The 23,394-nt window shown below is 36.7% G+C and overlaps 1 protein-coding gene across 2 annotated transcripts; it reads right to left on the bottom strand.

Moving 5' to 3' along the window:
• Nucleotides 1-23,394, bottom strand: tdp1 (tyrosyl-DNA phosphodiesterase 1). 2 transcript variants are annotated; one of them, XR_008963669.1, is made up of 17 exons: nt 23,180-23,394; nt 22,233-22,844; nt 22,092-22,135; nt 21,949-22,004; nt 21,656-21,752; nt 21,247-21,281; nt 20,215-20,307; nt 17,050-17,220; nt 16,158-16,236; nt 13,700-13,885; nt 12,616-12,664; nt 12,458-12,524; nt 11,745-11,852; nt 5,179-5,281; nt 2,917-3,022; nt 1,906-2,085; nt 1-889 (listed from the first exon to the last, which is right to left on the bottom strand). XR_008963669.1 is itself a non-coding variant. In XM_057343951.1 (16 exons), exons 2-16 carry the CDS (start codon nt 22,831-22,833, stop codon nt 2,012-2,014), a joined length of 1,869 nt encoding a protein of 622 aa, XP_057199934.1. In that variant the 5' UTR covers nt 22,834-22,844; nt 23,180-23,394; the 3' UTR covers nt 1,764-2,011. The 2 variants fall into 2 exon arrangements, 1 of the variants encoding a protein (XP_057199934.1); XM_057343951.1 differs by lacking the exon at nt 1-889 and having other exon boundaries at nt 1,764-2,085.

Genomic DNA, 23,394 nt, shown 5'->3' with positions numbered 1-23,394 from the left:
TGACACCAAATCTGCGAGGTTTGAAAATGTTGGATGAAAGAGGGCGACAGAAGGTGATACAGGGAGTCAAGGAGATGATCGAAGATTTAAAGTTTGATACGCATGATGAGGATGTTGAGCCAACACCGGCCAAAAGGCCTACTGTTCTCCGTAAATTTTCAGATTGGGAGGATGATGAAGAATCATGTGGATCAAAATCCCTCGATGTGCAGATTCAGGAGTACAGGACCATGCAACTTGAACTATCAAGTCAACAAAAAGTTTTGCAATGGTGGAATTCACATCGTTCCCAGTTCCCTGCTCTGAGCAACCTTGCAAGATATGTCCTCTGTATCCCGGCCACGAGTGCACCTTCCGAGAGAGCATTCAGGAGGAGAGACGTTCGGTGCTGAAACCTTTTTTATTTTTATGTTCCGTCACTTGCTTATTTTGATTTTACAGGTAACCAACAAATGCACCCAACCTCCTGCCATCAAGCAGGAGTACATGTCCCCCTCTGACGGCACCTCTAGGCGCAAACTTGTGCGAAAAGTGGATGCAGCGTCTCAGACAGGTAAGTTCCAATCATTGCAATACAGCTCAAGGGTAGTCAACACTTGCAGTATTAAACAATATCAAGTTTTTCCCTGGATATTAATGACCAAATATGCATGCAAGTGCTGGCCACAGTTTCACATAATCACACAGATAAATTCACGTAGCCAAGATCAGTTCATACCTTGAGAAGAGTAAAAAGTAAGTAAAAAGACTGTGTGCTCTCTTCCAGATCATGTCCATCCCATAATTGAGCTGTGCTGGGATTATTCCTCCAGTTATGGCGTGACTTGCATTCCTGAAGCCCTAAACTGTTGCAGCGAAGACGTCCCTTGAAAGAGATCACCCCTGATGTCTGAAAAATAAAATAAAATAAAATAAAACCTCTCATTGTTGACCCTGATCTAATAATTATAAATGATTAAATTATAATACATTAAGTTTGGTTTGGCAATGAAACAGATTTGCATGTTAACTGATGATCATGCTTTGCTGATTTCTACCATAACTGGTTTGGGAGGACATTCATCTTTTTCACAGACATAAGATAGATATTGTAATTCACCTTAATTTAGATGTACAGTGCTTTGCGATGACTAGAGCTACACGTGGGTTTTAATGTATACACATCTGCTCAAGGGCCTCTGTTTTTGGGTCGGGTTAGAAATATCGAGTTGGCAGGGCAGATAACACTGTCTGGAGGCTGAACCCACGCAAGCCTTTCGCTTAAGACATTTTAGACAAACAAATATTAAAATGGGCCTATTCTAAAAAATATATAAAACAAATATTATTTTATTCATTCAATAAGTACAAAATGACCCCTACAAGTGACAAAATTCAGATCGTTTTATAAATTGTTCTACAAAACACAACAGCTGCTGTACATTGAAGCAAAGGGTATGCTACCGTAAGTGAAACTTCAGATAATGTGCAGTTTATCAAAATATTTGCAAATTTAGGCTTTCCCTTTGTTTTTTTTTTTACCTGAATTAAAACGGTTATATGACAAATCTCAAAAACACACTGAATATATATTTGAGAGATTGCATTTTTATAAATGGTACCTATTACCAGCTTTTGATGCTCAAAGATTGAGTTCTCAACGTGACTGAGTCAAAATCATTATTGGATGTCTGTTTCGTTTTCTTTTGAATAGGATCACCATACTATAATCTATATATAATACAGGCTTTTTGTTTAAAGACACAGGGACAGATATATTGAAAAACATTTTTTATTAAACAGTTTATGGTTTAACTGCATATAAAACATATTTTGTTCATTTCCAAATTAATTTGGAAAAATTAGGTGGACTCAAACACAGTACAAAGCATCTACACTAATACAGTAAATGATACAAAAGCTTACTTCTACCATTGCCGTCATGGGTTCATTAAAGTGGCTTAAAGACTCATATGGTCTGACTTCCATGTTAATTTGATTTAATGCAAATGACCTCAAGGGTCTGATCTTCTCAAGAAGGCACCCATACATTTCCATGAGTATCTGGAGCCTGAGTATATGGAATGTTCCAGATCCAAGGCTGATCTGTGAAGAGAAGAAAAGACAACAACATAAGATTATTGGAAAGCCCCTGAAGCCCTACGGTCTCAAAGCCTGACCCGCTTCTGGCAGAGTTCATGAGCCTGAGGTGAATGCTGTAAGAATAACTGAATTATATTCTGAGATTTCCAGCATGCACAGAACAGAAGTTCTGACCTTTACCTTAGGGCGATCTTACATGACATATGTTCCAGCTAGCCGGCTACCATAGTTCATAGTATCAATATACTGTGTAAATATAAAAATATAAAGGATCATGGAGAAACCAGTAAATACTGTAAATAATAAAATGTAGAAGACAGACGACAATGCTTGAACAGCAGTGTCCATGGTAACCAGACACAATTGGATTGGATCAGTTGAAATACCCCTGAAAGCACAGCTATAGGATGTCAAGTTTATTTTCGTCTAGGAAACTGCCATAACTATGACCAGCATTTAGAACCAGCAATTTCAAATGTTTTTTTCAAGTCCCGGTCAAATATCATGCCACTTCCAACAAATCGTTGACATTTCTTACAGCCTTTCTACGAGCTTGGGTTATACACAGCTGAATTCAAGAGAGACCTGTATACAAGACAGGACCCATTTTCTCCATAAATAAGAGAATTGATTAGCATTTGAACTTTGAATTTCGAAGTAAAGATTAACATTTTGTCGACGTGTATTTTGCATTAACCAAACCTTTAAACGTCAATGCGGAAGCCTCATTGAAGTCGCTTTAGTTCTTTTAATCTACGTCCACAAAAATGTGGAATTGACGCAACAAAAATCTTGACTTCTTTAATTTTAGAGTGATGCAGGGTTCAGCCTCACCTTTGCTGGAGTAGCGCTGGGGTGGGAGGTCAAAGGGCACAGGGAAACCCTTGGAAGAGGCAGAGCCACGAAACACATTCTTCTCCACAGGAAATGTGCTCATGTTCTACAAAGACAACGAGAAGACAAAACATATGAATATCTAGTGAATTCACTCTATTTTTTCCAGGTGATGCTGGTTAAAGAAAAGAACAGGACAAAAGAGGCCTATTTATTCTAACCCTCTGTGAACTGCCCTTAAAGTCTACCCACGATGTCCATAAACCCAACTATATTTAAAGGCAAGCCAAGCATCCCAAAGTGGTCATCACGCTGTAATGAGAACACACTGCATTCTCTCATCCTGTGGAAAAGGATGTGGAGCAGAGCTGCTCTCAGGGAAGATTTCATTTGTATCAGGTAGAAAGATGGAGGAGGATGGAAAGATTTAAAGGGCAGTGGGGAATATATCACTTATACTCCGATGTATTATTTGTGTAGGGAGTGACCCAAACCTATAATAAAAAGTACAATACAGTACACACACACACACACACAGAAAAAATTAAGAGACCACTCCAAATTTCACTCCAAAAAGTATTGTGGTCATTCCAGTCCAGTGTCTGTTGAATTTCAACAAAATAAAATCTCGGGAGTGACAAAGTCACCCAACAGCAAATGTGTAAAAGACTGACAGAATGACAAGACACATGAAAACTGTGATAAAAATCGAGGTTATCACACAAAAAATTACATTTAAACTTTTCCAAAATACATGTACAAATTTAACTGTTATGAATATTAACTTGTTTTCTTTGCAGTATTTGAGGTCTGAAAAAATACAGAGCATCTTTTCGGTTAGTTTGACCCGTTTCTCTAGTTTTTATTTTCTGCAAATAAATGCAAGAAACAATATTTTTATTTGAAATTTGGTACATACAACCATAGATATAAATAACTAGATGCCTCATTCAAGTGCTCCAGGCACGTAGACGCGTCCGCCATCTTGGAACGGTCCACTGACGTCACTCACAGTTTGCTAGAATGTCACAACACTGCGCAGCCATGGTTGTGCATTTTAATTCTCGAAAAATTGGAAACCCTTTCGTTGTTGCAAATGAGTTTACACAACAACAAATATGTTTTCATAATCATACACAGTCAGCTTGCTCTGGAGTATTAACGGACCGGCTTGGCACGGTCACCAGATCTGTGAAAATTATCCTTCATCCCGAGCCTAACATCCCTAGTCCAAATAACAGAACTTAACATTCATAAATAAATTCATCTTAAGATTGACAGCTATATACAGTAACAAAACCCTTCCATTCCTAACCTGTGGATAAAACAAACCAGAGCAACAGTTACAAACGGGAAAGCTGTAGACTTGGCAACACAGACCGGCTCGCACCGCTCCAATATGGCGGACAACCTACTGTACGTATAGCGGCCCATAGAAACAGATGCTGATGCGGCATCTAGTTATTTATATATATATGCATATAACACATAACTTTTCATAACATTTGTTGTTGTGGCTGAAATCGTCTATAATGGTCTATATTGAATTTAAAAAGAATTGTTCCAAAACCTTGTTTCACGTGACCATAGCGTCTGAAATCGCATACTGTGTGACAGTATGTACTGAATTTGAAGAAGTACCTACCTATCGACCGTTACAACAGTACGTTCTATTTAGTATGAGCGGTGGTAGTAGTATTATGAATACATTTCGGACATACTGCATCCGCCATGTTATACTATTATGGGACCCATATGCTCTTTGACCTATGACGTATTAACAACAACCTGTTCGTAGGCGTTGATAAAAACATTATTTAGTGATGAAAAATTAATTTATCCACACTTATATTTGAAAAACAGACATCCGCCTAAAGTTTTCAGCAATTTTTATTTTATTTACTCTTGAAATATGACAGTTGCTCAGCTCCCATGGCATCATGGGATGCACTTGATGCACACTCACAAATTTCGGCGTAAGCAGAAGACCATCCAGGTATTTCTCGCCTACTGTTTTTTGCATACTGAGGCTTCGGACATACTATTCCTGACTCATACTTATTTTCGCCTACTATATAGTATGGAAGTAGGCAATTTCGGACGTGTTTTTGCACATGTGACATTCATGTGGCTTTTCCATCAACCAGCTATCACAAGTTTTAAGCTGTTTAGCAGGTCAGGGTGGATCTGAAATGTTTTTGATCAGCTCGAAACACAAACACAATTTTATAATGATCTCAAGAACTGAATCACAATACTCACAAAGGCTGAAGGCAGGTAGAGAACTCCCAGCTCATAGGAACGCACCATCATCTGGGTGTTGTTCTTCTCCAGCGCGCCCCAGGCAGCTTTGGACAAATTGGCACTGTGGAGGACACCGGCAGGCAAAATTTCACCAAAGCTGCATAGTCATCTCTCGCACACATCATCTAAAATCACCTGCCAACTAAACAAGCATTAAGCATGACAAAGCTTTTTAAGCTCATTTTTCTGAGACTCTATTTACTGAATAATTAATGCCGTTTGGACTTGAAAATGACAGGCGATGCCTGGAGGCTTCATTTCCACTGCAGGCCTCTACATTACATTAAAAGATGATGAATTACTCAGTACGGCACCTAACATGACCGACCTATAGACGCCGCTCACAGAGTCCCGGCCATATCCCTGCACACATCCTCCATGATTAAAGCCAACGCTCTATAGACAAACCGCAAGAAGGACTGCAAACTGCAAGGAGGCCATTCATACAGGATGGAGATGTAAATCGATGGCTTGGCCTCAAGAGCTTTATGTGTTTAAAGATCCACCATATGAATATGCTTTTCTGATGGCATAAAAGGGGTGCATTTCTTTAAATGTACATGCAATCTTAAAATCTTACATTTGTTTTATAGCTCATTTCTGGCAAACTAGCAAACATACACGCTGTACTTAAGATGCTATTCTCGGGTCTAATTCGAAAGATAACCAAAGTGAAGACGTCATTGCATTTTATAATCCGCGTGGCACTCGTACGTTTCTTCTTTACCACCAAGACAAGTCTCTACCGGCCTCGATAGCCTCTAAAAGAAGTTTAAAGTGATACTTCACCCAAAAATTCTGTGATTCTGATTTCATGCGTCACTGAAGACTGGCGTAATGGGTATGGAAAATTCACCTTTGCATCACAGAAATACATAATATTTTAAATGATTAAAACAGAAAACTATTGTGCTCTACAATATTACTGTTTTGTTCTGTATTTTTGATCAAATAAAAGCAGGCTTGATGAATGAGACACTTCTTTCAAAATCATTTAGAACAGTAATGTGTCCAAACTTCTGACCAGTAGCCTACTGTACTTCTGTATGATGTCAGAAAACTGGCTAGCAGAAAGTAGAAGAAAGAGCATCACAGCTTGTGTTTGCTAGCCTCATAAATTGTCAATGAACTTACATTTAACATATCGGATTTACTGGCTGGCTAGCTACTGAATAAACACATTTTGGTATTTGCTAGTTAAACTTTAATACCATAGATAAAATATAGTTAACCAAGAAATATCAAAACTTATTTGAATGGATGTAATCATCGAACTCAAATGTAGAACTGTGGCTTCAATATTCCTGTGGTAGTCAGAGAGAGTCTGGCAGATGGGGATTTCCCACCCAGGTGACTGAGGGATTGTTTGTGGGGGATGGTCTTTTTTAGACAGCTTTTTATTATCTCACCTAAATATCTGCTCAGTCAGTGTATTTGTTTTTACAATGGTATAATTTGCACAATAGCTTACAGCACATGGTATTAAAGCAGTGTGCTGTGAGGATGTGATTGATAATTGAACTGAAATTGCATTAAATCTGGTTGTTTTAACCAAGATTAATCGGCACGATTTTTATTCAATTTAGCCCCGGTTTCACAGACAAGGCTTAAAGAGTACATAACTAGGGATTTTTAAGGTCCTACTTTGGTTTATGGAGTGTCCAACAAGTTTATGTACATACCCTTACAAAAATTACTTGTGGTATTTCTGTGGTACAGTAAAAAATTACCACACTATGTTTGTTTATGACAGAATTACCACAGCACCTTTTGTTGTACAGTATCACAAGAATTTACCACAAGATGAAGTCTGTGGTATTTATATTGTTTTTTGTGTGGTATAATACAACACATCCAAACAGACCTCATTATGACCGGATTACCACAGCACCTTTAGTTGTACACAAGAATTTACCACAAGGTGCAGTTAACTGTCATTGCCGTTTCCATGGTAACTGATTGGCGCTCTTTTGTGTTTGAATGTGCCTGTCAGTCTGGCCTGCAACTGCCAAAGACCCGCAGCACCATTTATTTGATATATTTATTAAGATAACGCAATACAAATTGTTATTAAGACTTTAAATAACTACTGTACGAGTGCCAATTCCCCCCCGGAGTGATGTTTAAAAGGCCCTGAGGGAAAACTGGACAGCAAAGTTACTTCACCACAATCGTTTTCCTGGTGAGTAATATTTGTTTAACTTGCATCCCTAAAGTTTATGTGTGTACGTTTTACTGCATTAATTATATTCTCGTGAACATTAACTGTATTTTATTTGCTTGTTAACACCACAACAAAAGTTTTGACGGTCGCAAATGCTCACTTTCAAAGTAAAATATAATGTAAGGGATTTATTACAATTGTGTTTTATCACATATAGTTTATTTAAGCCTTTAATGGGGTTTTTCAAATGTAGTATGTACTGAAATCACTGAGTATTAAACGGTTGGTCTGCAAATGCGCTGTATGTTATCGATTCACTTCAAGGCTGTTCATAAGAGTAATTTATTCTTCAATCGTCTGCAGTAATTGCGCTGTATGTAAGATTCGCTTCAATAACACGCTCAAACGAGTCATTTACTCATGAATCAGACTATGCCGTGACGTATAGAAGGATACAGATTGTGCATTAAGGTTTGTGGTACTTACATTAAATATCAGCTCCAAAATTAACATCAAGTCATGTATTTGCAAAACTATTTTTACAATACATAACGTATGTACTGTTTTATAAAAAGCAAGCGTCTTAAATGTCTAAAGGTGTTAAACGGTGTAATTATCAGAGGAATCATAAGCATTTACACAGTTCTTGTCTTAAAAACACTTGTGTTTGGAACTCACAGCTTAGATTTGGTGATGGCTTTGACTGTTTATAACACTGTATAAAAGAAAAGAAAATTGAGACAATTATTTGATCATCAATTATTTTTTCTTAAACTGTGCACTGAAGACATGATTCCTGAAAAAGGCAGTTCTCAACAGATTAGATAAAGGGTCAAACCTGCTGTGAGACTTTAATTTTGTGTTTAAAATTTTCATGTTAATTCATTTCACTGCATTTACCCTATAGTTTGTAGGGAATGAGTTATACCGTATATGGTTTTCACATTGTAAATAAACTTGTATAATATATGTAGTATTGTGTGTCTTATTTGAAGGCTGATTTTATTAAAGCTCCTGCATATTTCAATGCATAAATGTACCTTATTTGTGAACTTCATATTTTAAAGATTGTCTTGTATGCTTGTAAAATCGCATAGAAAGCCACGCTTCCTGCATAAATGCCATTAACGTATTACTTTTTACAAATACTACAAACTACCACAGCATCCAACAAAAATACAACAGACAAATCATCTTTCAACGAATATTACTGCAGAAGTATGACAGTAATACCACGAAGTACCTCAAGAATATTACAGGAATATTACATACTGTACAACAGAAAATCCTGTGGTAAATACTGTAGAAAAATGACAGTAATACCACGAAGTACCTCAAGAATATTACAGGAATATTACATACTGTACAACAGAAAATCCTGTGGTAAAGCGTCCCAAAAAAACACAGAATACCACACAATTACCACACAAGCTTTGTGTGGTACTTTTTATGTTTTATCACATGGAATACCACAGGATAGTTTTGTAAGGGTAGAAGGTGTAAAACACTATTATTTCGTAAGAATAGGCAGTTATTCTTACCATACTTCTTGACTGACTCCTTTCCGCTAGCTTAGTCTGATGTGATTGGTTTACCGCAAATGAGGCTCACGAGCTACAGTGTTTGGGGGAGAAGAGTGAAGTTTTCGCGGGCAGTCCTAGCAAAACGTAGGCGGGGACTATATGTAGTGACGTAAATCCGCGGCGGTTCACGAATCGGACTAAGGACGACTCGTTTGCGTGATTCAGAGTCGACTCCCTTTTTTCCAAGCCAATAACTTTATTCATTCACCTTCGGATTTACAACTTGGCAGACTGCTTACTTTCAAACACGGCAATATTAAACACAGCATGAAATGTAATTTTCATGATCTCATGTTATGTACTCTTTAAGACTAGTCCCAGACTAAAATGAGTTTTGAGCTGTCCTAACTGAAAATAAATTGCCCTGTCATATCTTAAAATATGTCAGTGCCATTGTTTCATCTCAAGATGCATACCAGTAATTTTTTTTCTAAGGCATTTTAATAAAAGCGACTTAAATAGCCTAAATTAACTAAGGCCTAGTCCTGGCTTAGGCTAAGCCTTGTCTATGAAACCAGCCTTAAATTCCCTGTTATAGGGTAACCTGGAATTTTGTTAATCCCCTGTTAACTCCCATTAATTCCCACATTTTATATTGCTGCTGCTGAAATATCAAAGCCTCAAAAAAGCAAAAAATCTTTAAAGCATAAAATGAAAACATCAGCTGCTCTCACGTTTAACAAGATGTGCAAATATCCGGACTAGATTTTTTTTAATGCAATATTTTGAGATCTAAACTCAAAAAATGTTTTTTTCCCCCCTGTAGCTCAGTTGGTATCGTGCAAAAAGGATAAGGTCATGGTTTTGATCTCCAGGGAACACACATCCTGATCAAAAAATGAGCATCAATTTAATTTTCACAACCTCATAATCAATTCCAAACTCATAGGCCCCGTTTACACTGCAGTTCGTGATGCCCAATTCCATTTTTGTGACTATATCAGAATTTTTTGACGACCAGTTTACACCTTATTTTAAAAGTGACCTGTATCCGATATCTGCATTTACACTATACTCAGCGAAACAACCCAAGTTAGAAGTACTGACCAGAAAAAGAAGAAACGTTGTTTACCACCGTCAATTATTTTTTAAATAGACTGCAGAACTATCACGGGTAATGAAATGACTTATTTAAAAAAACAAAAAACATATTTAACATTATTAAATCAGTTGTTTGGCAAATGGTTCCTTTAGTAAATAAATATGTTGTACCCGCAATGTGTCCAAATATAATGTGGTAATAGTTTGCATATAGTCAATGTGAACAAGAGAGTACCGGAACCTTTTTTGCCCACTTCAAGCACTGGCCCTTTTCATACAGAGATTTTAGAAAATGCAGGCGTAATGTGTGCCGGGATATGTTCCTCTGTGTGCATATACACATTAAGACACGTGACGTTAGGCTACTGTAATGTAATGTTATATTTTTTAATCGTGAACGTAGCTGTCACTGTAAAGGAATTTCCCTTGCGGTGTTTTTAGGTGGCCCAATAGTGCGGTTTGGCTTTATTACAACTTTTCTTCTATTATTAGTGCCAAATACATCTAAATAAGCTCTGTTGATGGGTTATTATTATGTAGCATTTGTTGTTTATTAAATGTTTAGTTAAATACTTTTTATTTATTTATTGGTAAATGCAGAACAACGACCAACAATAAGAACAAAAGTTAGGCTTCTTTTCTCCTTTAATGAGAGAAGGATTAGCCTACATTCAGCCAGTTTACGCTACATATAAGATAAATATAAATATGAAAATAACTAAAAGCAAATTGTTTATGCGTCTGTAGTGCAAATTAAAACGGAACGCAGCGGAGTTCTAACAAAGTAAAAATGAGTCTGTATTTTTGCAACTACAATATAAAATGCACAGGTACAGCAGGGCATTTTTCAGTTATATGACGTACAAAAAATGTGAGCTCAAAAATGACTTATACTTTCTCAAACTTTGTTTAAAAAAAGAACAAGCTCTTGCAGACCGAACAAAAACCCAGTCAATAGAGCAGACTGCACATGAGAGTTAATGCCCAGTTAAGTTAAGCAGGTATGTGCAGAGAAACTCGAGCTTCTCCGCTACGTGGAACAGCAAAGTGTTTTAGGTTGCTGAGCGATCATGTTTATTGAGGCGATTTGTATTTTTATGGTAATCATTTAGATATTGTGATGAATTTCAAACTTTAAAACTGCATTAAGCAGACAGCGCTATTTTCTTGTCTTGTTCTTGTTTACATGACAGTCACATTGGCACATTTCTGATTGATATCTGATTTATTTCCACATATGAATGAGGCCTGAAACCGATCTCGAAATATCCGAATGCATGCGTTTTTTTTCCTGTGTACACGGTCATAGAATACATCCGATCTGTGTCACATAAGAGCAAAAAATCGGAATTGATCAGGGCCTGTCAATCTCAAAAAAGTACGAAAAATGGCATACACGTTTTGTGTAAGGCTTTTAACCAATAAGATTTGAAGTTATTGATGTGTCGCCATTGGGTGTCCTTGTTTTGGTTTCAATTTCGAAAAAACATATTAGCCTAATACTTTTCTCACACACACCTATTAATGGGCTTTAAAAGACATAATTAATACTAACATTCCAACAAAGCTGCAACATTTTGGGACCTACATATACTGTATTTAAAGTAGATTTTTTAATACAAAAATAAGGCTATGAGGGAAAATTACGATCAAGTTTGAATAATAAAAAATGTTATGCTCCTTTGGGATTGCAATAAAAGGAACAGCAAACAAATCAAGTCTCTTTTGTTCCTAACCTTGTAACAAGGAACCAGGCCAGTTGTGTGAAGTCTGGTGATACCCTCATGTATGTTTTAATGTGGGGCATCGCGTTGCTCCTACCGGTGACATCAGCATGCCAACCGCTGTTGTGATGAAAGGGATTGAGAAAGGAGGAGAGAGAAAAGAAAAAGAGAAAAATATAAGTGAAACAGATAAAACACCCAATGTTATACTTTCACTAAGTGCAAAAACACAAAGATGCATCTCACACCAATCTCATGCAGGTGGGGAGAAATGATGCGTTTTAGAGTGCACTGTGTCGAGAGAGAGGAGAGATTTCTGTCTGATTGCTGCCAGTATTCAGTCACGAAAGCATGATTCGCCATTTAAATCTCCCGAGCTGAAGTGTGGAGTGAGCACTCCAGAGAGGAACCGAGATTAAATCTGTTGTGTAATGGGCACATCTCTGATCACGTAGAAAAATCGAGGCAACCAATAAAATGGCTTATTTATGGTGATAATGACTCAAAACTGAGGGAGAGATGAGGTAAGAAGACCACTGAAATTTTTAAGGAGCAATTTATGGGTCAGATGAGTCTTGGGAAAGGCAGCTGTGAGGAGTCTCGGGTCTTGCCGTAAAGTCTTTCAGGAAAATATTTGCGGTAATGTTAAAAACAGGGCCATATTTTGATGAGTATACAGTCAAAATGTGTTTTCATGCATAGATAAATAACAAAACAGAACTTACTGGAAGTATGAGTGAAGCCAGAGTTGTTTTTGTGCGGTCTGTATACTGTACGGTAAAGATCCCCCAGCTGCAAGAATAAAAACACGTGGCTTGTCAAAAAACGTCTGTGAAGGTGTGAGAGCACATTTTTTATTTCAGAGTAAAAGAACAAATGGTACCTGGATAACCCTCTAAACTGGTTCTCACATTTTCCACAGATGGATAAATCTAGAAGATGGTTTTACAGAAAGAATTGATCACAGTTTTGGTAAAAATCAATTCCAAATCAATAAAGGAAGGATATGTCAATCTTTCTGTCGGTCTGACTACAAGTGTGCATGTTTTTACTCTTATTAGGCATATCAAGGCGAGAACATGAACTGTACGGTTGTCTAAATTACTGACCTTTTATCAGTAAATTCACATGTAAAAAAATTTGACCTGCTACTTCTGAGAGCATCAAATTAATATTTATTGTATTTATTGTAATATTTATTCATTTTTATTGTAAATAATAGAAATGTAACGATTCACCGTAAGCCGGTTGAAAATCGATTATAATACATGATGATTCAAGTTGGTTGAGTTGTTAAATTAATCGCAATACATGTTTTGAACAGTAGAGGCCGCTGTGTTTACTGCAAACTTGGTAAATCGAAGTTAGGAAAGGCACAGACAAAGTCTTGGTTTGTTTATATTAAAGAGACTTCATTTTTTATTTGGTTTTAAAATTTTGTTATTTGACATAAAAGATACTTTTATTTTACAAAGAAATGTGCAGCATTTGAGAAATAGCCTAATAAAAGGGCAGTTGTTGATTTCTAATCAGCTCATTTTGGAAAAAAAACGGTGAAAAAAATGTATCGTAAATCCCATAGCAAGCTGAGTGAATCGCTACATTCCTAATGAATAAACAAAAAAGAGCTATCAAGCAGGTAAAAAATCAGATTCACATTGGTGAGCTTATAATAATATGATGTACATTTCAAACTTTCAGGTGCGGTTTTGCAATAAATGTCAGTTTGACATCATTTGACTTTAACCCATGCAAAGACAGATAGGGTGAAATTAGGTAGATTGAGACTTTGATAATGAGATGAATGTCAAAAAATGACTCGGTACATTCACCTTAATTTTAAGTTTTGAACAAAGATGGCCTTATACAAACAAAAGTCAGAGATTGCAGCTTTAATCATTAAGAGAAGACTTGTAAACAATAATAAAGTTTCAGTTCGCTCTGCAGGAGCCGTTCCAAACACTCACCAGGAGCATCTGTGGTTGTGAGCTGGGTAATGATTTCTCTGCTCTCCCCAGCGTGGTCAGGGTATGCTGGAACTCAGCTGCCAGCCATTTAGTCTTATCAAGTCCCATAGAGCCGATACTGGAAAACTGACCAATCACAGCCCACCGTTCTTCATTCGGAATGGGACGTGTGTGTTCGCTGAGCAGCTGCGAAGAACAGACACACCATGTTTGAGTTATGTTTATGTGAGCAGAAAGTTTCTAAAGTCCTACCTGTAATGTAAACACCCATGTGTTGTGTGGCACAGTGGTTTTGCTTCAGATTTACATTTAGTCATTTAACAGACGCTTTTATCCAAAGCGACTTACAGAGAGTTCAAGGAGCAATAAGCGATATGTCATACAGGAGCAATAATAAAATAGGTGCTAATACAAAGTTACTAGTTTCAACAAAATCCAGACCAATACATGTTGAGAGAAATGGAGAGGGTTAGGTTTTTTTTATACAAAAATCTGATAATCGTACAAAAGTACGATTATTGACAAAAGTGAACAAACATAACTTTAAAATCAAACACTAAAATTTACTACCATTATTTATTAATATAATATGCTATAAGGTACATAATGTAAATTTTATATATAAATATATATTTTTTAACTTATTTTAAAAATTAAAGAAAAAAATAGCTTTTTCTTAAGAATGTTTTTGAAACCAGCCCGATTTCTTTGATCTTGCATTACTGTGTTTATGGTTTTTATTTTTGTTATGCAACTACTCTGTGTTGATTTTACCAAATGACAAAAGAATCAGTTTGGTTGGACGCATGACCCTTTAACCACCTCCATGTTTTTGTTATTACGGTAAATCATTTTGATTTATCTGTATGTTTTAACTAAAACGATTTAATTCTTTTACGATTATATTTTATTATTTCGCTGCTGTCCTTCTGACACCTTGTCTCTCCATATTTCGTGATTTGTATTTTTTGCCATAAATCATTATTATTCGTCACCATTTATGTTTGTCGCTGGGTTTTTCAAATATCTAACCAATAAAAAGTATTAAAAAGTGCTTGTCAACTTTGACAACAGTTTTCATCATTTAAAAAGTACAGTGTTTTTTCCATTTCCTGAAAAACAGCGAATCTGGACCTCTGAGGTTTCAGAAGGAAAGCGGCCATTTGCATTAGCGATTTTGACTCCTGCTGTCTGCGAACAGATCAAAAATCTTCAACACATCTTTGTGTCATGAGTCATGACTCACCAGAAGTCAACCACTGACGTACCATAATCCTTGAGTTGTTAACAGTCTGCTCAAATGTGATTCAAACATTATTCATTTCATAAACAGCTCTTTGATATCAGAGCTCAGTGTGACTCCATTTCAGCAGATGGTACAGAAAGTAATTTCTCCTGGTGCAATTGCCAAGACCAATCTGACACCTTACTCTGCCTGTGTGATCTGAATTCCCTTAACAAATAAAGGAATGAAGTCAAATCTCGGAGGCGTTCTTCAGGCATACATTGGTTTTTACGAGCATCAATCATTCTCCTGCCACACTGTAAAAAATGAAAAGTTGACTTAACTTAAAATTTCAAGGCAATTCGCTGCACAGCTTTTTTGAGTTTACTCAACTTTTGGCCAAGTATTTCACCTAACTCAATTAACTGAGTAATGTCACATGACTGTCGATTGAAATAAATAGCTGAACCAACTTAAAATAAAAACGCAACAATCAAGTTTATGAGTTCACTCAACTATGGACTTAGTTGACCCAACTCAAAAGATTATCTTTTATATAAAATTAATATGTAATTGTTTTATTATTATTTACACACTCTTTACACACTCTTATTTACTCAATTCTACTTAATAGATATGTTATATACACACTCTACTTATGTAACTGCTTAAGGTGTTTGTGTTTTAAACATTTTAGTGGACTCCCTGCGTCATTTACTTCAGAGCTCAACACTGAGCACATGAGCCTCAATCATGGTAACAATCATCAAACATCATTAAACATCATATAGTTAAAAAGGAACTCTAAATACCAAAGGTAACTTACAATGACAACAAAAACAAAAAATATAGCCAGCAAACACTAAAATAGCAATCATTTTAATCATTTTAACCAGCAAATTGAAAATTCTGCAATGCATGCTGGGAACTTTCAAACACTAGAATTGTTTTTTGAGATTACACAGTTTGGCAAGATGGTCAAACTTCTTGACGCGCTTTGGACAATCACTTAGATATCTAAGTACAGTCAACAAAAGAATCTTTGTTGGTACCACATTTAGACTAATTGTGTTCAGCATACTCAAAATAATACATTCTTCTTCTTCTACTAAAAAACCTTGTTCAAATTACTTTGTTACCTTTGTTGGGTGAACAATTTGAAGTTGTATTTTTTACAGTGGGGGGAGAAAACTGTAGCGCCAGCGGCAGGAGAAAATGCACCCAAAAACGTACCTTTCGCAATCTTAAATGGCCCCACTTTTCCATGGCAGGTCCTTGATATCTTCCTGGAGTTGAACCAATGAGATACACCCTACAGGAAAACATTTATAAAAATGTTACTATTGCACTTTGTTTCTAGGTGACGTCTACATGTCAGCCATATTGTTTTTTCCTATCTAAGTAGCCGGTTCTTGGAATTGCACTATGGATAAGTTTTGTTAAATGCCGTTAGTCAAAGGTCCGGTTGTTATCACTCCGTTATAGCAATTAATTTTCATGACCTTTCCATTGGCTCATGATTACTGGATGAGGATTTTTAGAATTGCATTACCGCAAAAATGTCAGACAGACTGATGCACTAACAAAGAAGTATTCAAAGTAAAGGTGAGTATTCACTACTCACCTTTTCAGGCCTGGAAGTCTTAATTCTGTGAAATATCCATTCGTTCCATCGGAGTGGCAACCTTAAAGGAGTCATATGACACGGCTAAAACGAATATTATCGTTTGTTTTATATGTAATGTAATGTGTATACACGATTTTAGGTTAAAAAACGCTGTATTTTCCACAAAACGTGCATGTTTGTATCTCCTCTTTGCCCCGCCTCTCTGAAACGCGCAGATTTTTAACAAAGCTCATCACTCGAGGTGAAAAAGCAAGGTGTGCTATGATTGGCCAGTTAACCAGTTTCAGGCAGGTCTGGGTGAGCATTCGCTTTTAGATAGAATGCATCTTTTGTTCCGACACTTCAATTTTTGCAATTTTACGTGTCTAATACATGCATGGGCAACTTATAACACACCAAAGACACAGAAAAACACGTGTTCGCGCCATATGACCCCTTTAAATATGCCACCTTACCCTAGATTTGAATACCATATCTTTCATTTGCAAAACGTCTCACCTTGTTTCTGAGAGATCATGCTGTTTGATGCGCTCGATCCAGTCTGCGAGCTCTGGAGCCCGGTATGCTTCCAGGTATTCCAGCATGTCTCTTTTAAAGTTGGTGGGAGACTCCCCTGCTGTTCCCGGACTTCCCTCCGGTAACCTGGGGTACAGCGGACTCATCCACATCCTGTGACATACAAGCAGCATGCTTACTAATGAAGAGCTAATGGAATGAGCGTGAACTATTACAACATGACAGCTTTATACTCTAATATTAATGTCATGTTCGGCATTGTGATCGTGAATTACGATACAGACCACTAATGCCGAATCAATGACCATTTGGGGATTTTTTAAAAAGAGATGGTTACCCCATCAATAAAAATTCTAGCAATATTTACTCACCCTCTTGTTGTCTCTAAATTGTGTGTTGCTATTTTTCAAAAGGAGAAAATTTCACACTTGTGTTGTCTATAATAATACATTTCAGTGACCATTTCTGTCAAGCTTCAAAAAGGACTAAAAAAAGCACCATAAAGTAGTTCACATGACCTGCCATTACATAGAAACGTCTGATTTTGTGTTCCATGGAAAAAGAATTAAGGTCTTTGCACATACAGTCCGAAATTTTCGTACAAGTTTTTTTCGTATTTGGCGCTTGTTTGTACGGTGTCTCTGAATTGTCCAAACGCCTCTCAAAATGCTTGCTACGGATGCAAAAAACGCAGAAAATCGAACCCAGTCCGATTTTTTTATGACGGACGAAAATATCGGAGGCAGTGTGTAAATGTGATTGACACAACGTGAGGTCGTATTTATTTTTTAACGTGTGGAAATTTCGGAGGCAAATTTCGGACTCAATGTGCAGTGGCCTTTACAGTGCATGTTCAAACAACATTGTAGTTTCAAACAACGCAAAAGAAGACATTTTGAGGAATGTTTCAGTGGTTTTGAATCCATACCAACATTCTTCAAAATATCTTTGGTGTTCTGCAGAGAAAAGAAAGTCCTACAGGTTTGAAATAATATAAGGGTGAATACAGGTTTGAAATAATATAAGGGTGAATACAGGTTGAAAAAACAAATATTTTGGGGTGAACTTTAGGTGAGTTTTTTTAATACTATGAACAAAATGTCCCCACTATGCTGCCCTGCAAAGGCAAAAGACCTTAACTCGCTAGAGTGTGAAACTGAGAAAAATGACTTTAAAGTTTTTTATTTGTCCAGCCAAATTAATTATAGGTAGGACACTGGAAATCTGGCAATTAGATGTTTTAGTAATTAAATGTATGTACTTGAAAAAACATGAGCTTAAACTTGACTTTTGACCCTTATTTTGAAGTTACTGTCCTCTGCCTTTGTAGTGTCTGCAAAAAGTGAGAAGTCACGCCAAGGCAAAAAGCAGTAATTTCCACATTATCAATATTCAGCTGCTGATCACCATTTACAAAACTATTATTTTAACACCTGTATAATGTTTTAAATAAAAAGGTTCAAAATAGAAATATGCAATGATGATAAAATAAGTGATCCTTATATTAAACTGAAACCGCCAGTAGGGGGTGGTAAGTAAGTAATTAAGTATTAAGTGAGTGAGTGACACATCGAGTCATTGACTGTGTTTATGAATAGGTCATTGAATCACTGAATCTCACTTAAAAGATTCGTTCAAAGCCTCAGATTCATTCACAATAATTGCCTCGCCTAAAGGACGATTTGATTTATGTGAACGCCAGCCCAGCAGGTTGGAATAATGCTCAGAATTCTTGTGGATTGTTGTGGATTAAACATCTTCGATGACATCCATTGCCATGGATTTTATTGGATTTAATTGCGAACTGTACTGATTTTATGTGTGATCATGCTACGTGCTACGCTGTCACAGCATTGGAGTCAAATCTTGCAACTAGTGTGCAGACCCAGACTGTCACGGCACAGTAACTTCATACTGACACACAGCTAAACAAAGGCAGAGTACCGTAACTCAATAAAAGAGCGTTCCAAAACAAAGTCAAAGAGCGGTAACTAGTGTTACGGTGTTCTGCCTTGGTTTCCTTTGGGCTTTTGGAAGTTACTGTTAAGACAACGCATTATTTTCTCAAAAAAACTATGAAATTGACTCAAGATACTTACACACGTGATAAAGGACGTTTTGAATATCCCAAAAATATCAAGAACTGATTTTCGACCAAAATCGAAGTTGCAGTCTTTTGCCTTTGCACGGCAGTATGTGAGGGGATCACAGAAGTAGATGTTCTGAGAAATGACAGTATTCCTGTTTTAAAATATATTTTAAAAAATGAAACCACGAAAGATCAAGTGTATAATTTTTGTGCCAGCAGTTTGCCATGAGTGAGACCGTTCCGCCCGAAACTCACGGCATCATGCGAGACATGTTAAGATGTTAGTGTCAGGCTGACGGGAAGGTTTGGATAACGCCACACAGCCCACAATGTTTACATTTTGCTTGGAAATCACCTACCTATGATGCCCCGTGTACTTTATAATAAAACATTTTAATATTCTCTAGCATGACAGATTGCTTAAATATGTATAAAACAGAGGTTTTAAATATTGAGGAACTCAATGTAGGGATTTCATTTACTTTCACTCATCCACAGCTTATTGCGGGTAATAACCAGACCACCTGATTAAACTATGACTCCTTTTGCACAAAATGTTTTAAGGAATTCTGTTTCTTATACACTGCAAATAAACTTGAATCTTTTACTACTGTATCTGAAAGCAATTGTTAATTCATTAGCAATCACTCTGACCTGCCTGGCATCTTCATCTGGTATAAATATAACATTATGGAGAACAATTATATTAATGGCACTTTCAAAGCATGATTGGTTTATTCTGATTCGCGAAGCTCAACTCTATTTAGGAAATATAAGCTTCATTTCAATTTACTCGGAGTGTCTGTGTTGTCATAGCAACAGACAAATGTGTCATTAAGACTAGCAAACGCACGGCTTCAATTTCAGAACTGAAATGAATGGTTGTTGCACTCGGCAAATGAGCGACTTCAAAAGAGAGCGAAACATAAAAACAAATTGAAGAGGCCCATTCTAAATTAATTATTTAGAATGGGCCACTGGGTTCATTCTCGCGAGTCCGATAAGATGTGGTGTCTGTGAGCATGCATCTGGCCCCTCCCATTCCACGAGTACCCTACCCCTGAGTCTTCTGGTACCAATCGGCTCGAATGAGGTTGGAGGTAAGAATGATGACTCTGAATCCTTCCTCGTACCACAGCAGCATCATTTTCCTGCAAAAGGCGACAGTGTCTTTAAAACAGCTCATTTGATGTAATATCATTCATTTTATCATAACACTCTCGTTGTTGTGTCTTTTAACAGCATAAAACACCTTTACAAACTAGAGACACATTTACTAAGTCTGTACCAGCAGCATAGTTATCTGACACAATAAGATCTAAAAGCAAGCCTTTTTATATCAAGCAGTACAAAAACACTACTACACACTGAATTAGCCTTCAGCTTAAACAAGAACATCATATATTGGACTATAAAATCTGGTTTGTGCTTTGTGCAAACATTTATTCTTGTACTTTTGATTAAATTAGAGAGCTTTTTCTTTATTTAGAGAGCGAGATTTAGAACAAATTTAAAGGAAAGATTAAACTGCTTAACCCGTTTTTTTGCATTATTTCATAATTTTATTTAAATGAATATCGAATAACATGCACAAGCAACTTGATTTGGTCCTTTGGAGTCAAAAATGCTTAATCTTGCTATGGTTCCTTCTGCTATCTGTTGTTGAATAAAACATGAAACATTCTTTGGAGTGAAAAGAGTACTTTAGGAATACATCACATTAAAATTCAATACTGTGCCTGTTTAACATCTAACTTCAACTCATCACAACAGACGCTCGGCTGATAATCTTCACATCCACATGAACTGCAGAGGGGTTAAAACTCTCGAGTAGCTCGAGTACTACATTCTCTATGCGTTATACTGACTGCTCATTAGATACAAACCTGAACGTGGTATAAATAAAGATTAATGAAGTAGAAATAAACTATGACACTAAATAGTGAGCTACTATATAATGATTATGGCACATATTTGTTTCCTTTACCATTTAACTAGATTCTTGCAAAACAGAGCATGATTTAAACTAGGTTTCATTTCGCTCAAAGCAATTTTAGCTATAATAAGGCAAAAAACATAATAACACTTACGTGTGATGTGTGCCAAATGCAATGTCCAGTTTGGCCTGTTGAAAGCACAAAGAAGGCAAATAAACTATATTATATATTAGTATTAAATATTTATGCATTTAGCAGATGCTTTTATCCAAAGCGACTTACATTGCATTATACTATACATTTTGTTTTTGAGTACGTGCAATCCCTGGGATCGAACCCATGACCTCATGCTCTAACCACTACAGAAAAAGCTTTCTGTACTTTAAGTATTGCTTCTTAAACTTAATTTCATTCATTTTTCACATGAAAAGTTCACTGGACCTCAGGCTCCCATAAAGTTTAATGCTTCCCTCTAGTGGAATAAGTTGCTTATTGAAACCGTTTTGGTGAAAATTGTTAACCATAACCATAAAAGACTAAGAGACTAATAAAAATACAGAACCTGGCAGAAACGAATGTGTGGATACGGTTTTGCTTGCTCAAGTAATCGAGCCTTGGCCTCTCTTTTGTCTCCATGAACGATTATGACGGGTTTGTCCCTAAAAAAACAAGAAAAGAAACAATGTTGCTTAGGCATATGCTCAATATGGTAAGATGCTGTTGTCCATGAATGTGTTGGATGACAAATGCACAATTGTTTATAAAAGGGTTCAATGACATATCTGTGATGTGATATGTCTTTCTTTAAAGTCTTGAAATGCTTACAATATGTTGTAAAGGTGAGTGAGATTTTACCTAAATTCTAGAGGATACTGCTCCACCATCCATGGAATGTCAAAGCAGTAATTGAACTACATAAAAAATGTTAGGTCAGCAAAAAATAAATCACATGGACTGATTTTTAATATAATATATAACTTTAACCGCTAATACAATACCTGCACAGACTCTTTTAGCGTCCCGAACATAGGAGAAAGTATCTCTATTTACAGAAAAATGAAAACGGATCATTGAAAGTAAACAAACCTAGACAACATTATTCTTTAATGTAATCCTGATTAGACAGACACTTTGAATACCTTTTATATGCAGTGCTCCAGTGTTGAACTTCTTCTGTATCCCACTGACTTTATTTAAATAAAAGCGGTACATGTCATTCATAGATAATAAGTTGGTTTCAAAGAAATCAGCAGGTTCTTCTTTATAATAACCGGTGCCGTGAGGGCTCGGAGGACGTGTGTCTTCGGTTTTCTTCCTTTTAGGACTTACATTCAATTTCTTGGCTTCATCTTTTGCAACAGGTGGTGGTGAAGCTTCATCGTCACTGTCAGAGAGGTTCCAACCCCCCTCGTCTGTTTCTCTTTTTCGCTTTACAGAAGGCGATACCTTGCTTTCAAACTTCGCAGGCTTTGTTTGGTTCACATGTGCTGCTTTTCTAGCTTCAGATCCAATGGAGGGAGCAGACGCTTCTTTTACATTAAGGGTTCCTTCCTCAGCTTTCTTATTTGGACTCTGCTTCGGCTCTTGTTTCAGAAAGGTGGTGATGTTGTTTGGTTTGCTTCCTATATCTGGTTTAATGCTTGGTGTGATTGAAGTCTTTTGGGGGGTTGGTGGTATTATGTTGTCCTCATCCTCACTATCAGATATGGACCACCTGCCATGTAGACTCTCCTGGGACATTTCTGCTTCAACTGTGGGTCATAAAACAGCTGTTTTAACAGCATTTAGACGGCAGTATTTTATGTTTCATTGTGCAAGGAAACTACATTTCATTTGCCACGAACATGCAGATTTTGTCCCAAAATAGGCTCACCACAGTTATAATGCATAACCGTTAAAAAACATATGTAAATGCATTGAAAATAATGTGTAACTGCAAGACTGAGGAGTCTTAAACAACAAGAGTTAAATGATCCTTCTGTGTCGTGTAAACAGGTAAGGGATCACAGGGACTAACCACTCTGGACATAACAGTGTGACATGCCAGAATCGCAATTCACATCAATGTAAATAAATGTAAACTTACAGGGAGGGAGGATGAAATGTAATGTACAGGATACACGAAAACAATTAAAAAGTAACTGATATATCGAAGGCTGAGCGCAGCACACGTATATTTATAACACTGCTAAAATCGTGTCCTTTGAAAACGTAAATGTATAAAATGCAACAGATTTTCTTTTGTTTTGATTTCTCATGCACGATCACTTTCGTTCCACATGTAGGCTAACGTTACTAGGA

This window comes from Triplophysa rosa, linkage group LG10 (genome assembly GCF_024868665.1).
Source record: "Triplophysa rosa linkage group LG10, Trosa_1v2, whole genome shotgun sequence".
Lineage (NCBI taxonomy): Eukaryota > Metazoa > Chordata > Actinopteri > Cypriniformes > Nemacheilidae > Triplophysa > Triplophysa rosa.
The sequence above is the reverse complement of the archived record's forward strand: the minus strand, read 5'-3'. Positions and strand labels throughout refer to the sequence as shown.